This window comes from Eleginops maclovinus, chromosome 16, assembly GCF_036324505.1.
Source record: "Eleginops maclovinus isolate JMC-PN-2008 ecotype Puerto Natales chromosome 16, JC_Emac_rtc_rv5, whole genome shotgun sequence".
NCBI lineage: Eukaryota > Metazoa > Chordata > Actinopteri > Perciformes > Eleginopidae > Eleginops > Eleginops maclovinus.
The window spans coordinates 8267765-8287234 of record NC_086364.1 but is presented as its reverse complement, the minus strand read 5'-3'; the positions used below and the strand labels follow the sequence as shown (position 1 = coordinate 8287234).

At 39.2% G+C, this 19470-nt stretch overlaps 1 protein-coding gene across 1 annotated transcript in view; it reads right to left on the bottom strand.

Moving 5' to 3' along the window:
* Positions 1 to 2713: 2713 nt before the first annotated feature.
* Positions 2714 to 19470, bottom strand: part of elfn1a (extracellular leucine-rich repeat and fibronectin type III domain containing 1a) — a 63709-nt gene continuing 46952 nt past the window's right edge. Inside the window, exon 3 of the mRNA XM_063903292.1 lies at positions 2714 to 7747. Within this exon, the coding sequence (XP_063759362.1) occupies positions 5000 to 7369 (2370 nt within the window). The 5' untranslated portion in view covers positions 7370 to 7747 and the 3' untranslated portion in view covers positions 2714 to 4999. The remainder of the gene's footprint in view (positions 7748 to 19470) is intronic.

Here is a 19470-nt window from a genome sequence, read left to right as displayed (position 1 = left end):
CAATCAAGATGGAACATTTAATGTTAGGTGCAGCTATGAAACTTTTCCACTCCCAGAGGTTGATGCAGCCCTGCTTCTACTATAAGTGAGGGGTGTCCGTTTGAGTCTGTGTGTAATTTGTGCCTTCATGCTAACCTCTGTTGTTCACTGATGTGAAGAACAACAACAAATCCAAGACCACGACTTCCACAGTCTCACCCCTTCATTTCCCTCCAGGCAAGCCATTGCAATAGGAAGGCAGCACAGTAAACATTATCGACGGCTGAGGTGAGTCAAGCAAAGTAAACCAATACAGTTATTGCTTTGCTGTTGAATTTCATTGCATTCTTTTAAAGAAAGCATAGACTCCTCTTAGTTTCAGGTACCTTTCAGGGCATTAAATATAAGTGCGTTTAGATTTGGCTGTGCTTTGACAACAGAACATTTAACTGAACTTAATGAGAAAGGTGACCCTTCAAACTACATAAAACAGAGCCTTGACCTGCTCTTGCGAAATCAAATTCAAATGCACTGGACGTGTACCTTGACTTGTTAATCTGCCTTTACTAATCAACAACCCCGCCCTATTATGCTTCGAGAAAGCAGAAATAGGATGAGCAAACAAATAGAATCTTCAATATTTTGACTTTGACTCTGTGACTGAGCATGAATGTTTCTTTTTAGTCGGAAGGTGGGAGTGAGGACAAATAAAAAAAGCTTTCATGAGAAGCATTATACCTTCTGCCATGGTTGCTTCTGTGCTTTTAAGAAAATGGCAGAGCCCCTGCAACATGGAGACATTGTGTCGTGTTCCATTAAAACTCCTTTGAGTCAAGTTTTTTGGCTCTTTTTCTCATGATGTGATGGGTATAAAATTGCGGAAAAATACACTATTACTTTTGAGGGATGATTTTCTCACATCTTACATTTACTCTTTATGTTTGCAACACCTGAAAAATATCATCAGAGATTTAACACGGGGAAAGTCACGATCTCACTGAAACACGTTGCACCCCATTGTCAGTTTTAAGAGTTATCTACCCAAATAAAACAAGAAAAATACATACCTAAACAAAGTTGGTCAGGGAATCCAAGGACTTTTAATTGGTTCTTAATCCAGTTTTTTTGTTTACTAAATGTAATATGTGACGAGGGGCTGACATGAACACAAATCTACAGTTCTGAACTTGATACATCAGTAATGTAGGCCTATGTCTGTGTGAATGCACATGGTTGCCACACCCATTGTGAAATGAATTTATGCCACCCCTCTCTGTTCAGAGGCTAAGGTCCATGATTATGTTAACAGATGCATTGTGGCTGCTCTTATGTCGTCTCTAACTTGAACTGCCATCACTCATTTTAGGTGAGAATATAGCTGATCACAGAGCACAGCTGTTGTCATTAGCCTGTATTTTTGTCTGTTTCGTCTGGCGCCGCAGCAGCGGAACAGCTTGGTAATGACCATTGGTCAACATTGTGTTTTATTTATTAAGTTTCATACATGGTCCGTTAGAACAAACAACAGAAACCCTTTGTAAAGAACACTCTTATCAAAATTAAGCTTAATTCAGTTTTTCTTTTGAAAACTGTGTTTTGTTGATCTTAGTGATCTCTTTCCTTACCTCTTTGTATGTTTAGACAAATTCTGTAAAAAAAATACAGGGATTTGGCAATGAATACTAGGCCTCTAAGATACTGTATATATAAATGCCTATGTACAGAACAGAAGGCATGCAGTACAGACGAGGTTTGAGGTCCTTTAAAAACATTGTATCCAATACGGTTCCTCCACAGCAGACTGACAACTATTTTCTTTTACCTCTGCCCTGGTGACAGCGGTGGCAGAAGGCAATATGTGCTTAGGGTTGTCAGTCCGTATGTATGCCTGTATGTCGCATTCTCATTAACGCAATATCTTCGCAACGCCTGGAGGGATTTTCAAAGAAATGTGCTTAAACATCCACTTATACTCAGGGAAAAATTGATTTTGGTGGTTGAAGTCAAGTGGGACCTTTTGGCCTTGTCGAATAAGACATCTTTATGTCCTGCCTAGTACGTTGTCCCAATTTAAGTAAAAAGAAACTTGGAATTAAGAGGGATGATTTCCACACTTACATTTTTTCTATATGTCTTTAACAACTGAAACACATATTGTCAAAAAGGTAACACCGGTGATGTCATGTCCACATTGCACCACAGTTTTGGGAGTTTCCTACCAAAATAAAACAAGAAAAATACATACTGTACCTAAACAACATTGGACAGGAAGTCTAAGGTAGTTAAATAAGTATAAATTTGTATTTTAAGCATTAGATATCATTATTATACTGTATAACTAATCTAAGAGGTCCATATTAGAGTAAATGGAAAAAAAAACCTTTTGGGTGATATATCATAATTTTTTCTTAAAGCCAACAAAATATTGAGATCAGTTTCTGCCCTCAAAAATCTAGTATTAGCTAAAATGGACCCAGCTCCTTAATAGTAGAGTGAAGAATTAAAAGCAGAGAGTTAGGCATTCATGTCACAAAGCCAAATGAAATTTCCGAGGCAAAATGGCAACACACGGTCTCGCACGGTCGTGACGGAGCCTGAAGTGATGTAGCTGAAATCATTAGTCAATGGCCGTAAGAGAAGCCCCGAAGTGATTCTGGCCAGAAGTCATAATAAAGATGCTGATGTATACTGTATGTGCACCCTTAACTTTATTTCACAGTACTTTGTCTGAAAGCAGATAACATAGTATTAAGAAATAAAATAAAAATAAAACACATTTTGTGCTCTTGTTTGTTTTGATGCACTTGAACAACACCTGTTGATCTTTCTAAAGTTTTTATCAACACTCGTATTAGACACAGAAGTGCTACAATATGCAGTATAAAAAACATGTTGCTAAATGGCTAAATGAACTAGAAACCTGACAGCTCTCAGAAGATACTGAAATGCTTTTATAAAAATAACAACAAATGGAGACTTGTCAACAGTATCAACATTGAAAGAAACAAAAGGAAATTTACACTTGTACACATATCCCAAAATCTTAAGGCGGTTGAAATATTAAGTCAGACAACCAAGTTAACACTTTATAAGGTGCTTACATAACACATCCACATCAGGCTCATGAATACTGTACTTCACATCAATGAATCATATCAGCGTTCTCATGACACACTTGCATGGAATGGATGCTGCATAGTGACACAGAGAAAACACAAATGGGCTAAATAATGCCTGCAGTTATATTTACATACTCAATGTCTAAGAAATCACAGAATAAATGCTCTGCTATCAGTTTGCAAACTTACCTCAACACACAGTTAAAATGGTATGCCTTTACTGCTCCTCATTTATGGATATTGATGCGTGTTTAATTTGTATTTTGTAGCAAAGTTCCTATGACTAATGTGAAGATTACTTAATTAATCTTCTTTCTTTTTAAAACCTAGAATTGACTGTCCTTGAAATACAAATGCTCATTGCTCATCCATGAATATGCAATAAATCATCATGAGCCTGTTTGGAATAAGTTAAATAAGCATCTCATAAAGAAAAAAGCGTTAATATATACTCAAAAAATGTCATGATATACAAATTCACAGCCAGTAAGTCAGAGGATTCAGTTTCACATTCTCAAATTTTTACTCTAGCACGTTGATATTCGTCTGGTATGTAACTTTGATAATATACAAAAAGATTGAACAGCCTAGCAGTTAGAAATAAAAATGAAACCTCTCGGCGGCAAGCAACAAGGCCCATCCGAACATCAATCTACTGTCCCGCATTTTATCAGATCAGACATTATGCAATATAATACACTGGAAGTAATATTGAAGCAAAGGAAAAAACACAGTCATTAATAGCTTTAAATAAATACTTCCATACTTAAAAGCTGCCATAAAGAGATCAGAATATGTGTCGGTTACATTCATCCATCGGGCTGTCCTGCAGGGAAGAACAGTTGTCTCTATCTAAACAACACGGGATAAAGTACAGCTGAATTCCCTTTAACATGTTAGTGATTAAGAGTAGGCTTTCAATACCATATCCTGTAAGTGGATGTTATTGTTTCCCAATGTTTTCACTTTGTAACTGATACAATACAAAAAAGAAAAGAAAAGAAATGGACCTACTGCTGTATGTTAAAATTCCCAGACTGTGAAGAAATATTGTAAACATTTCAGCTTTTTCTACTTTGGTACTAAAGATACAAATGATGGTTCATGAAAGTGAGGATTGAGACATTCCCTACAGCACGGAATATACTGCATCTTGCTCGCATGTATTCTAGGAGATTCCATGCAATGAACACTGCGTTATGTGAGAAAGGGGACAATAAAACTGAAGTATCTGTATCTTTTTAAATGCATGTAAAAGCTTTTAAAAAAGGAAAAGAGTAAAAAAAAAACAGGCGGTGATGGTTAAAATGACAAATGTTCTGACAGGTTTAAAGTGGCTGTTCTTCAGCAACAAGTTATTCTAAATGAACAGCGCACCAGTTCATAAACCTGATTCATCCACTAATACTTATCCATTTACACAGCAAACATTGCAAATATAGATACCCATATCTGTACATAGATTTGTAGAATTAAATATATGCAGGGAGGGAAGAAACAAAAGTTCTCTTTATATGAAGGGTCCAGATAGTTCCTCAAAAATATTGAGATTTCAGTAGACATATCTTCATACATTAGTTTCATATTACACAACAGCTAATCCACTGTCACAGGACTTGGCCATGCGATACCCAAAAACCTATAATCCATTGTAACATATATATTATTAATTTGCAATATATTTTCTCTTTAATAGATAAAAGTTTTTTCGCTGAATCCTTTACATAATATGACAAATTTAAAGACTCTTTATCCAATTTTCAACACAGTCAAAAGAGATTGTGGTACACTTGAGTGAGTAGTTCATTATAATATGGAAGTATCCATTGATTCAATTGTCAGACGAGGTTCTTGTGTCATTTCTGCAATGTGCGGTCCATATTTAAAAACACCATAAGAGGTTATGATTTCTGTTGGGATGATACACCTTTCCAGTAGTCTAAAATATCATGCAGGTCCTCATCCTTTGCAAACTGGACTTTCTTACGCAGTGCATGGCCCGCAGCCATGTACTCTTCGTCCTTGTTCCGTTTCCGGTTGAATTTGAATTTCTCCCAGATGCTGTGTGAAGGTTTGCAGTAGTATTCGGGACTGGAGGAGTAGCTTAGATTGTGATACTGAGATGACAGCTGGGAATATGATAAGTCTCTGCTGCGGGAGTGAGTGAGGGGCTCTAACATGGAGGACTTGTGGCCGTCAGGACCATCTAGCTCCTCTATCTGAGCGTCGGGGTAAGAGTGACGGTGGTCACTGTACTGACGCATCTTCTCCGCCTCAGCCCTCAGGATGGCGGCAGCGGGGGTTACAGTGAGCAGGGTCTCTCCTGATGGGGAGGTTTTCTCTATGTACTTGGATTCAGAGCGATAAGGCCTTGGGCTGCGCATGGGCCCTCCTGTGGCAGTGCTGGGCCTCTTTGGCGAGACATCAGAAGTCCGATGCCTCTGCAGGGAGTGGTGATAGCTGTCTGTATACACTGGGGACAGAAGGCCAGATTTATTCTGTGGGTGTTCAGATAACAGCACAAGCTGGGGCTCTGCATTGGACACTGCTCCAGACTTCCCTTGAAAAGAGGTGGATTCTGATTTGAGAGCATCTATACAGTTGTTAATAATCTGATTGACTTTATCCACTTCTTTTGCAATGGTGGAAATCTCTGCCACCGACCCCTGGCTATTCCCAGGCATCCCCATGTCACATTCCCTGCGTTCATGGTGGTCCATGCTCCGCACCTCCATGTAATTCCCTTTCATCATTTTAGGAGTCTCACTTATCTCTTGAAACTTGTATTGCTCCATTTCAGCAGCAGATGGTAGGTATGGCATACGTGCCATGCTCTCCCCGGCAAACAACTGCTTCTGCGACATTCGAGAAATAGTCGCCCCCTCCAGCTCTTGTCCGTATTTCAGTTCTATTATATTTTTCTTCAGACTGCCTGCTTTTTTGTGCTTTTCATCTTGCTGACGCTTTTTTCGCAAGCAAAAGTAGACTATGCCCAGAAAAATGACCATGCTGAAGAGGCAGCCCAAAATCGTCATGATGTAGTGAGTAGCAGTCGCATTGTTCACTGCTCTGTCCTTTCCATTCCATGGGCCGGTAGTGATTGTCAGACAGGTGTGGTTGTGTCTAAGAGAATTACGTATTGAAGCAACACAGTACGTGTAGTTAGTGTGGGGTTTTAGGTTTTTAAGGTCAATGTCCTCCTTTATATCTTTCAGGTTTTGAATATCTGTGAAAAAGCTGTTGTTGTACAGAACCAGAATGTACATCTTCTTGTAGGGGTGAGGGATCTGAACCGTGATGGTGGCTCCTGTATTTGTTACTTGCTTCAATTTCATCACAGGGTTTACTTCAATGTCAGTGTAGGTTGTACTGATGGTAATGTCTTCTGGTTCCGTGCCTGAGGGGCAATCTTCCAGTCCACAGAGGGTCGAGTCCGGTGGGGGTGTCGTGGATTCAGTGGGCATGGGAATTAATGGTGTCACATAGTCATCAGTACACACAGTGGTGAGTATGTAAAGCGCATTTCGATATGCTGGTTTGGTTGGATTCTGGCTCAATAAACTGTAACCAGAGACACCAGGTGGGGAGTCGCAGACCATCCGCTCATTTGTCCTGTTAGGGAAAATTGAGAGCCATTTGACAAAACCAAATAATTCACAGGAGCAGTTGAATGGGTTGGTGTACAGCTCGCAGGTGGTCAGTTTAGTTAAAGTGGTAAACGTGGACCCGTCTAACTGCTGGATTCTGTTCATAGAGAGGTCAATATTCTCAAGGTTGGGGCATTCCCAAAAGGCATTGGGTGTCACAGTCTCAATCAGGTTTGCCTGGAGGTAGAGGTACTGCAGCTTTCCTAAACCCCTGAGGATCCCCTCTGTCAGGTTCCGCAACTTGTTGAAGCCCATTTGAAGAACTTGTAAGTTAAACTGAGCAGAAAAGGCCCCATCCTCTATGTAGGAAATGTCATTCTTCGTCATGTTCAGGTAAGTCAAGTTGGCAAAGCGACTAAGGGCAGAGTATTGGATACTTTTGATTTTGTTTTCGTTTAGACGAAGGTCAACAATGGTGCTGTTGATATGCTGTGGGATGGCCTCATAAGGTGGTTGGTTTTGGCTACAAATTGCAAGCCAAACAAAGCCCTTTTCACCCTCAATCAACCAGCAGTCTCCACTGACTCTGCCAATATGAGTGAAATATACAATGGCTACAGACCAAAACAAGGCACTCATCACCACACCTGAGCTGCAGGCCATTGGTGCTTCTCTGAGAGTCATGTGCAGGGCCAAAATAACTAGATGAGGGTGATACTGCGGTGGTTTCAGTGCAGCTGAGAAGATCCTGTTGGAATATCAGCTGTATGTTTAGCTGTTCGCCGGGCCAGAAACATTCCTTTTAGATGTTTCCTCCTCATTGATGGATGGTATTCTCCCCATGTGCCAATCAGAAAAGATGTGGGAACCCTTCCTTACACTGAATTTCTTTCATTTAAGTTTGCCTGCAGGAAACTTGTGGTGATGCTTAAAAGAGATTCTACTGCCTCAGGTTGGCTTGTGCTTTTCTCCTTAGAGGTTACCATCATTAAATGGTCTCATCTTATCATTTCTGCCACTGTCTTCCCTTCTGTGTGTCTTTCATGTGCATGGAGGCATAACCTGCAAAAGACAAAAACACATAGTTGGTATTAATTACATTTTATTGAGATAATAGATGCACTTCTACAGCATATGTTAGTCATGAAATGTTGCAGTCAAACTGGATGCCCTTCTTGTTCATGTCCTACCAATTATTTTGTACATAATTTAAGAGGTGTTTGCAGTCCCTGTGGCAGAATGCAATTTAAGGAAACTGTTGGCCAATTACCACTTGACAGGTCGGGGGAAGCAGGGTCCCTGGTTTCACACCATTAACCTGAGGACTGTCAGATGCAACTGAGGAAGGCCAATGTTTAGAAGCTGAATTAAATCAGTTATACAACACAGAATGAAAGGAAACTTGAATCAATGCATTTAGGATGTTCCTCTGAAAACCATCATGCATAAATTAAAATCCTTTTCAGCACTGATTCTCCAAGAGAAAAGAGAGAAATTGAGCACAAGGTGTGATTACTGGATCATCCTAAATTAAATTATGTTTTTTTTTGCAAATGGAGAAAAGCCACGGTTATAAAATGGGAGAAACAGTTCTTGCTTTTCTAATCTGCAGAGGCCCCTGCCGTTAAAAAATAAATCCCACAGTGGTTTTTCGTTTTTTTGACGTTTCTTTTTCATCTTTGTTTCTGAAAAACAAAACACAGTTTATAACACCCTCAGAACAATTTGCTCCCCTTTTGTGAATACTTGCTCTTTGTGCAGTTTCATACAATAAGATAACAGCAGGACAGTAAATCCTTTTAATAATATCTCGCGTAGTAATCATTGATATCAGCTGCACAGGATCCATCTAACGTTTGTTATCATATGCAAACATGAGCAACAAATCTTGTCATTCCAAACTGACTGTAGTACTAAAACCCCCAGGTGTGTTTATTACATGTGTAGAGGTTATACTTCTTTAAATGTAGATGGATTCAGTGCCCTAACATATTATAGTACATCACGTATCAGTCATTATTACAGCCTTAATCGCAGCATTATATTTTCCAAGGGTCAACGCTATCTGACATGTAAATAAAAACAATTATGTCATGCTGCTTGATGCTCAGGATGCAGCAGCACTTAAAAGCCTGCAGTCAAAAGTAATAATGTGAGTTTTGGTGCAATTTGTCAAATGGGTTATTAAAATGCAACAACACAGGTTGGAATTTATGAAGCAGATACAAAAAGAAGGCATATTGCTCAGGTAGTTACACAGTTATTTCTGGGTAAACTCAGAAATAAATAGGATAAGTTTTAACCATGATGTTGTCCTAACCACTAATTATAAACTGATGAAGACAATGTGTTAAAAACGAGCATATTAACCCAGAGATATTGATATGCGTAGTAGTCTAATCTTCTGTTTTTGATAGCCAGTTCTGACTCACACAGGTCAGCATGAGTCGCCTTGTGGGGGGACACAAAGGGCAAGAAGGTGCTTAAGTGTGTTAGCGTACATGCCTTTCACAACAGGCATAATGTAAGAATAGAATACATGTGACAGTTTATGGCAGAGTAAATATTCTTCAAGTTGGAAAACCCCACCTGCCATCATGGACCCAAAGGCCATTCCCTGCTGTCATTTGACCTTTCTCTGAGTTAAGTTTATCACATTACAATAACACAAGTGTTGTGGTATTCCTCATACATCAAGATGGGGATACTAGTATCTGCTGACACGTTATGGCTAATATTTGCTTGTTTTATCCTTGGTTTGGACTGGGGAGTCTAGACGGAGCCACCAAATAACAAATCCCTCTTGTTGCATGGTTTTATATTCCCAAAAGGATTCTAAACACTTCACCAATGCATTACATAAAATAATAATGATTCAAGATCTTTATCTATACTATTTTATGTGAATCTGTAGTTCAAAGTTGAGCCTTTTTGTGATTTTTATTCCATACATTCCCTGTAGAAGAATACGCTGGTATGTCTTTATGTGCTGTTTGTTTTGAATTACCTCCGATATTTTGTCACACAATGAGCCAGACCTCTGCAATGAATATTTGAAGTTTCATTCAAAGGCACATTAAAGCCATCAAACTCAGATAAAGGGCCATTTTGCTGAAAATAAAATGTTTTTATAATTGCAAATCTCCTCGGTTCACTCAATGTTATCAAATGATCTGCAATCGGGTTGAGATGATCAAGCAAAAAAGCACTGGTCAGCTATTCAAGTTCAGATAAAGAGAAGAAATAAATGCTGTGGTGGACACTGCAACAGAATGCCAAAGGCTGCTATCACAACACCACCTTCACGACGACAAAAGAGCAGCGGCAGAAGAGCATTGAAGAAAAGAACACTCTCGAAGCCCCTGGGAGGAAAGAGCTTCCAAATCAAATGTTCCATGAAATGAATATGAAAAAATACAGCTCTGCAGAGTATCTGGCAAGGCAAAGGATCTCTTAAAGAAAAACGGTGCATCGTTATTATTCCCCAGTCTCTGACCTTTTATTGCAAATACTGCAACGGCAGAGACTGAGCTCATCTGACCTGATCTCCACCCGCTCACAGCGTGGCACTGGTGCAAAAAACCCTTTCAGTGGCAAAATGGGAGTTTAAGTAAAACCTGAGAAGTCACCTCTCATTTACAATGCATTGGCTGTGTTTTGTTTGTCCACAGTGACTCACTCTAGTGAGCCTTCAACTGATTCATCGCCCCAACACTGAAAGCCATGCATAAATTAGAGCCGGGCTAGCACCCTGTGTTAGGGCAAGCACAAAAACACACAAGAGTGCTTACAATCAAAAGGATTGTGGATTGTGGATTTTGAATTCAAACATGGTATATTCCACTCTTGCCCCAGTACATTCAAAGCATAAGGCAAAAAAAAACCAACAAAAAAACAAAGCCTGCGGTGTTGACTTGTAAACAAAGCAGCCAGCTACTTTAAAATACAGTTTTACTGCTTTGCAAATCACATCTTATTGTGTATGCAGATCTTCAAATAGGCCTGAGGCCTCCAGTAGGGAACGTTGCCTTATGAGATCTTTTATTTGCCACCACAGACCCACTTTCCATAATGGTAGCAATCTGTATGGTCCAGTGTTAGCCCTGAGTGCAGCAGGCCAGAACACCCAAGGCATCAGAGCTGAGTATATTCCCCTATCAGACACAGGCAGCCATTCCACACTCTCTTTTCCATTTAGGCTTTATGCGGTGGGTAATGAAGGCTTTTCTTTTTCCTCTTCTGTGGATAACCTATTGAAACCCAGTTCTTGAAGAAAGATTCAAACAGTGCCTTGTACATTTTTGTCGCAGTTGCTCAGGGCCTGCTCATACTTCACTTCTACTCAATATATCATTGGCTCTCTCTTTTTTTATTATGGAAAAAGGTGTGAAAACATCACAGAGGCAGATGTAAATTTGGAGAAACAGAACTCTATCTTTTGTGGAAGAATTCTTGCAGTGTGTACAGTGAAGCAAATTCATTTAAAGTCTTCCCGTTAAAAAGGGTTTGAATCTTTATGGCCTTAAAACGAAAGGTCAAAGTAGGTCTGTGCGAGTGACAAACTATATTTAGTTGTAGCTTGAATCGCACTTAAATGGAATCCATCAGCTGCTGTGGCTCTTAGTGTTATAGTCTTTAAACCTGAAGCAGAGGAGTGGTCCTCTCTTTCACAAGCAGCCTCTTAAATGCATCTCCGTTACAAGGGCCAGTGCTTCAAGGCGAACTTTGACAGAATCTCCAGAACGCCACATCGACAAAAACAATCTTGTTGTTCCTCTCTCTACCTCCATACAAACAGTTGTATATCCATTGCAAACCAACTAGAGTGCACCTCACCACCCACCCCTCCTCCCCGGTTATCTCTGCCTCTCAGTCCCCCTCTGTTTGTCAGCGTGTCCGTCCAAACAATTTCCCCGTGCATACTAAATAGACATTTTTCTGTTCGCTCTCCAAAGTTCTACAATAGCGTGATATCAAAGGATCTGTTTTTGCAATTTGAAGCCCTGCTTTTTTCTTGTTTCTGCCCGTGCTTTCTATCGTTTTCTTTGTGACGGTGAAGGTGTCGGAATCTCGGGGGGACCTCTTCATCCATACCAATGACTGCCCTTTATTTGATGTCATTGAAAATGCATGCACTCCTTGCTTGGAAGAACGGCGGGGAATAAAGTAAAGATTCAAAAGCAGAAGTGGAGAATCAATTGGGTTTAAATGGAACTACTTCTCTTGTGGAAGGAACACATTGTGCTCATTGAGGTACTGAATTGCTTTGGTGGGATGGAGAAAGAGGGCACATATGCTTGGGTTATATCAGAGGATATTAAACCCATAAATTAATTACTCTGGGAAATATGCCTGGGAAATAATTGATGTTCTTCATTGTTTGCAAAAAAATCTGCACTTTTTACAGCCACTCTGACATACTTGATGTGTCTTTTTCAGTAGACAGGAGCTCAGCAAATGGAGTTTTAAGTTAATATAACCTAGCTTCTGTGTGAGGAGTATTGTATGCCATCTCAACGCACTGCACTCATTTGTTTTCCAGACAATTATTCCCGCATGACAATGGGCTTCCTCTTGTAAAACATCTAGAACTAGCTTTCAGAAAAGTATTTATGTTAATATTACATCACAGCTGGAATAAAGTAATACCTGTATTGATAAGGTACTGTATTTGGAGTTATATAATGTAGGTGATTTGACGAAGATATGATAAACACATATTTTTGTTTGATTTACAGCATTTGCCCGATTCCCTTCCATAAAAGGGTAACATTTAACAGGTTTACACTCAAATTGAAAGCAGCAATAAATTATTTTTGGCCACCTTGCGGCAGCGGAAACAAGTCAATAAAATCAGTTGCTTATTTACACATCCAGCAGAAGATGTTTTTAAGTGTGGTCGGGTTGAAACTTGAAATTTTCCCGCCGCTGTACTGGATTACCAGTAGTTTCTGACCAATGAGGGAAAATGGTGGATTTACTTGTATTACTTAATGTATGTCTCTGTACTGTGCCTCCCTGTGCCCTACAACAGCTCTTTACCTAACGTTTGGTTAACGCAACAACATTTCACTGCAGCCTCATTTCGAAAATGGATTACAGCAACTTACGATTGATTCAGTTTAAATGTGTTACTGTGCAGTCAAACAGTAAATTAGTCAACCTGTTTTTTTAGACAGTAATAATAAGTTTACTACTATGGTGCATTTTGACTGGTTAAAGCAATAATGTCGCAGGTTAGGATTTGGTGCATGTAAATGGTCTGCAAAGACTTAAATCCCTGTGTTCCCTCCTGAGGGACTTTCTATCCCACACAACCCCCCCCCCCTTCCCGAAACGCCACCATTAGACTCCTTTGTTTACTTCTGTAACATAATGACATCACTATGTAACACTTCTGTTCTATTGGCTAGTGTTTCAACATATTGTATGTGATTGTCTAAGAGGTGGGGCATCTCTAAGCAGTTGACCAATCACTATAGAGCCAGCCAGCTAACCAATCAGAACAGACTGGGCTCTTCTTTCAGAGGGTGAAAAGAGGTGCTGCAGCACAGGCAGTATTAGGGAAATAAAGACCTTTTTGAACATTAAAGCATGGAGACATGTCACAGTAGAAGCATAACATACAAATATGAACATGAAAGTGAGCATTATATGTTCTCTTTAAGTATTCGGGATAAGTAACATCTATTAGTACTGGTCCCTGCTTAATATTAACAGGTCGCTGCAGATTTTGCTGAAGTGTGTGTCTGCAGGTAATGCCAAATGACAGATCTTTGTTGGATAATTAAGGCCTTAAATGCAAAGGTTGGGTTGCGTGATATATTCCCAGACATCCTGAATTTAAACACGGTATATTGGAAAGTTGCACGCAGCAGTTACTACTTGATATTCCACACAGGTGTCATACTTTGTAAAACTTTAAATGACTTACTGCCCTGCCATCTCTTTTAAATTCCCAATATCTCACTCTATTGTTCTTCAGTGTATCAAGAGTCCTTCAGCAGGCTCATGACCTAGTATGATTCAAGCTTAGGCGTGAGCACAAAATCTCATTACAACCTAAAAGCTCTACTTTTGGTGACACCTCTTATGTCAAGATGATAAGCCATGGAGAGAGGTTTTAGAATCACACCACACTGATAGAGACAGATGCATCAGTGAAACCCTGAAGAGAATTAGAGCAGAGAATAATGGAGATGGCACAATATCAAAAAACAAGTAAACCAAACAAACACATCCTTCTCAACCTTTCACAGTTCTTTCTTCAAAATGAGCATTGTGATCTTTGCACTGTACCATATTCTATAACACAACATTACAGTTCAGCCCCACAGAATGAATACTGATCAGGAGGAAAAGGCACCCGGGCTATAGGGAGCATTTATCAAAGGGACAGGAGCAAAGTAAAGTTTAATTTAATTTGTACGTTTGAAAATAAGATACAACTTAGAATAACACCTGAAGGTTTAAATGCAATTTTCCAGGCCATCAACTGACCATCAACTTGGCCCCCTTATTTGGCCTCGGAGCCAAAGAATCTGCCAGCAAGCTGACTCATGACATGTCGCACTAAAGTGGGAGCCACTGTGAAGCCCGGAGCGTGACCGGAAGTTACAGAAAACTATTCAAGCAGATTTAACAGGATTGCTGGGTTTCAATGCCTTTTAGTACGTATCATTTTATTAATATCTTATGTTCAGAGAATCTATGAAACGCTGACAAAATCACGATAAGAATCGCTCTTCTTATCTCAATCAATTGCCTCGCCATGCTGAAAGATTTCCCCACCAATTAACCTTCAGAAAGTGACTGGCGCTAATTCAATTACTGTGAACTGCAGGACCGTGCTTCTGACTGACGGATAAACCGGCCTCAGTGTGAGTGACAGCCGAGAAGCCATTCATGCTGACAGAGTAACGGACACATTCAAGAAAAATACATTATATCTTTGAGATTATTTTCATAAAGACTTTAACTTAATTTAATCTTCATGTTGAAAAGTTAGTTTCCCTTCGATGGAATTTTGCAGTTTTCATCTTATAAAGATTTAACCCTTTATGGACCTATTAACCATTTATTTCATACATTACAATATGCATTTTAGTTTGCCATTGTGGCTCTGTTCATACTATGCGCTGGAATTAATCCAAAACTGCATTCCTGTCGAAAACAGCACAATGCGCTGGCATTGCCTTGGTGTTTTTACGAAGAGCGCTGTAGCCCGACTTTTCGGAAGCACTACAGAACTGCGCATAGCTTGAAATTGTCGATGGGGGTGTTTAAAGTTCAAATTATTTAAACTTTGACCATGGTAACCGCTGACCTTTTGACTCGCAACCAATCAGATAACAGCTTTATGTAACTATCAGGGGAGATAAACAATTGGTAACAGTTTTTGTTCACTGCAAAGCTCTGCGCAAAACCTGGTGGTGAACAAATGGCGTATCATATGAATGCTTCCTAAGGCCAGTTTGACAGAGACAGAAAGACACATAATTAACATTTAATGAACGTCCGCTCCAACCGGGGCTTTTATAAGTAATCCAGGGACGATTTACGATTGCGGTGGTCAGTGAGAGCTGATTGTAGCAGCAGTACTACCAATAGACTCATAAAACAGGAGTTTCAATACACAACAGTTTGTGGTATGAATGTTTGTGTAAGTGCTCAGGGAGATTAACTTATGGGTAATAACCATTGGTTTTTATTTGTAACTTCTTTTTGTACAAGGAGTATACCAGTTGGGTTAAGGTTATAGAAGAAACATAACCCAGCAAGTGTAAAAAGGAAACTGACTTTCCTGGTGCTGGACTTTGATTTATCTATGAAAAATGGTGGAATGAAAGGAAACATGGTGGAGGCAAATGGAAACAACCACCTTGTGCGATGGCTGTGTTGAGAAATAAAACTGTCTCTGCCTTAAAAGGGAAGTTATTGTTTCTGACAGGGCACATTCTCTCAGGCTCAATAAGAGGCAGAGGATGCAACAGCTTGACTTTCACAGGAGTGAGAGGTTTTTTTGGTTCGCCACAGAAAGCGGACTGCAGACTTGAAGGAGATTTCAACAAGAGATGACAGGTTCGCCACTTGGAGCACTTTTGTCCCAGTCGCAGAATGCAGCCAATAAATGCTTTAAATGCTAATGGGCATTAGTTCAGATAAACTGACATAAAGTGCTCTGATTACATTGTGTCAGAATTTGCATTTTTATTGCTGTTGTCCCTTTGAATTTACCTCCACAAACCCACATGGAGGCAAAAGGAAGTATTTGGTTTGCTACATTTTAAAAAAAGCACAGCTTGTATGCAGACACAATCGTGCTTGCTCTCACATGTGATACTACAGTTGTCACAGCCATAAGAATGCCATTCAAGGTTCTTCCCACATGTCTCCTCTCTGGCAGAGGTTTAATTAGACAACATCATTCCCTATTTATGGAAGCTAGAGCTTTAATGAGGGATTTAACAGCAGCTTCCACTATCAGCATGTTTAATACACATTTCAATACTGCTTCTGTTTCACAGATGCTCCTCATCCACGTTGCCTTTTGCACACTTCTTGTAAAATGCTTGTACAAGGGTGTCTAGTCAATAAATGTCTTCTGTGTCATAACCTACTAAGTAGATGAGGCAGAAGCAATCATCATTTTACAACAAAGTCGAGAAGGTCATATGACAAGATACATTACAAAGTGGATAGATGCCTTATGTGATGTGATTAATCATTTCGCATATGAAAGCGCTCTTTTAGCAGGCCCTGTTGAAATGACTGCTCTCAGTCAGGCCACGCATTTTATTTACACTGTGACACATTCAGATATTCACTGTGCTGTAAAATATGTGCACAGTTTTATAAAAAGCTGAAGTTTGAAAGAGACTTTACCCATTTATCCCTTCATCATACATTCCCAGCATCTAATTGGACAATTGCAAATAATACAAATACAATAATTCTAATACAGTGCAATATATATGTGTGTGTATATATGTACCTTTTGTATATGCGCATCCTTGAATTATACAATTAGGTATTTTCTTTATATATTTTCTTACTACATTTTGGGTGGCATATCATGTTTGCTTTTAATTAACATTTAGTTTGACAACTATTTGTTTAACCAACAGCTATTATGGCGTGCATGCCAACCTGTTCTGTATATTTATTTACCCGTTTTTGTTCACTGTTTACCCCGATCTTTATGTTTTTTTAATACACATGTTGATATGTTGTGTTATTGACGGTTCTTGCTTAAAAACATATTTTTGCTATAGCTTACTTCTTGCAACAAGGTGGGTGTGTTAGGTGTGTGATATACAGTGAAGGAACTAAAACGTTGACTTTAATAAATCTGTTATGTCAACAGATTTCACCTAACTATATTCAATTATAGTCGAAAGCAATAATGTTAAAGTTTAAATAAAAAATGTAAGGTTCAACTTAATATTATTGCTTTCAACTAACCTGATACAGTTACATGAAATGTGTTGACATAACACATTTAAATAAAGCCAACGTTTCAGTTTGTCAGTGTTTGTAGATGCATTATCATCTTAAGTCTGAAAAGTGTTACATTTCTTGTAATGGAAGCTTGATGGAATGTGGATCCATACCATAAATATACAACATGTACATGTCCACAAGTATATATTTTTCAACATGTGGGCTGCCAGCTTTACCAACTGAGCTATACAGTCCACAGAAGTATATTTTATAGATTATAGGGGAGATATATTTGATGTAGTTTTGTTTTTGCACTCACTAGCACTTTTTGTATTGTTTACGTTTGCTTTGCTTGTTCTACCTATTCCTAAGGCATTGTTTAACACCATGGGGGGGGTTAAGCATACTTTTTATCATATGGCATCTCAGCATTATTTTATGGTTTAATCAATGCTCTTTAATCGCATTGTCTTAATGCATACAGTACTCTGATATCTCCACACATTTCAAATGATAGTTACAGTTTGCTTTTAGCTTAATCAGCATCTATGTAAGTATGCATATTGTTAGACACAGTCACCATGCCCTTGTAGAAATGACGTCACTGTGCATGGAAGTCAGTGGTCTTTATTCATGATCCACCCACAGCTGTGTGCGTTCAGGTATCAGGATGAAACTCTCACATCTGTTGATTTAATCGCTTCATTCCCTCTCACTCGCTGAAGGTGAATTATTAAGTAAATGCAGCTGCTGTGGAATCCTGGATACTCATGAATTTTGATTGCACACAGTTAATGACAACTGATCTCTGACGTGTATAAATGCAACTTAGACAGCATTACTGACTAATTTACTCACATCACTCATACTGTAGAATAAACTGTTTTCATCAAGCAGGTATATAGCTACTTCAACTTCCAAACACCTTGCTTGAGTAACTCTTTGTTGGGACTTGCCAATCCTGACACCTTACTGCCCAGGTTGGACAGTCAGACGCTGAAACTAATCTATAATCCATCTGAGGTCCAATTTTCAGCTGTAGTCGTATCTCTCTCTAAGATAATAAAGACTGACATTGTAGATGACAACACAAAAGGCTATCCTTGAATGATGAGGTCAGTTCAGATAAATGGAAGTAACCCAACATGGCAGGAAATGATGGAAATTATAGATAATGACTTTTATACTGTCATTAAAGTGATGTGTGAAATAAGATTGTAACGGAGGACGTGAGGTGGACAGATAAAAAGGTAATAGGAGAACCTGCAAATGCTTTATTGTGACAACATTATGCTTTGACGGTTTTCTCATTTGAGCATCTTATTTCCTGCAATCTTGTTATCTTTGAGACCAAAGAAAACTTCTTTTAAAAAATCACTAAAGATGATTCAAAGCACCATAGGAAGCTACTATACCTGGGACGGATTCACGTAACTTTTAGCACCTTATTTTAAACTGTGACTCACATAACCATAACTTTATGAAATTTAGTTTGCAGGATTGATGAAGGCTAATTGTAATCTGTCTTTCATAAGAAATAAAATGGTAAATGTCAAAGAGACAGGATTTGAAAAGTTGATAGAAAAGCAGATGGCCAGAGATCCTTCTTAAAGGTGCGTGGCCTCTGCTTTTAAATCCTTCTCTTAGGGAGATAAACCAAAGCCTCAATTATCTCATCATGCTGATTTCTGCTCATGCCTACATGTGTGTTTTTATACAGCACATGTATTAAACATGGCGGTTCCGTGTTTTATTGCCTCTACGGTCTGGCTGAATGAATGGCATGTAATAAGAGGGAAGAATTGAGGTGTCATGATTTGAGAAAAGTGCCCTGTCATGCTGAGGAAAAAAGTGGCACAGCAATTTATCAGCGACTTGGAAAAATATCATTAGGGAGACAGTAATGAAGGGCTGACAGCTGTCTGTCAAATCTGTGTAGCCCTCTTTCATTCATTTTCTCCATGATTGCCTTTCTTAGTGTTAACTCGCAGCCTGACTGCCAGTGCAAGTCCTTTTTAACACAATATGGGATTAGACTCAATTTAAGGAGATGAGCTTCTGGACGTATAGAGACAATGTGGGCTATCATTATGTATTTTTTTAACCTGTCCCTAATACGAGTTATTGATCTTTCACCTTGACCTTCCTTATTGTGTTAGAATTGCGTATACATTTAAATGTAATAATGCATGAAGACTTATCTACGTGTGAGGCACTGCGGAGCAGCCCACACACTGAAGCGGTTATGCTCAAACCTCCCCCCCCCCCCCCCCCCCCCCAATCAGTGTTAAACCCTCACTGAAATGTAAGCAACACAGCAATTTAATTAGTTTAACTATATA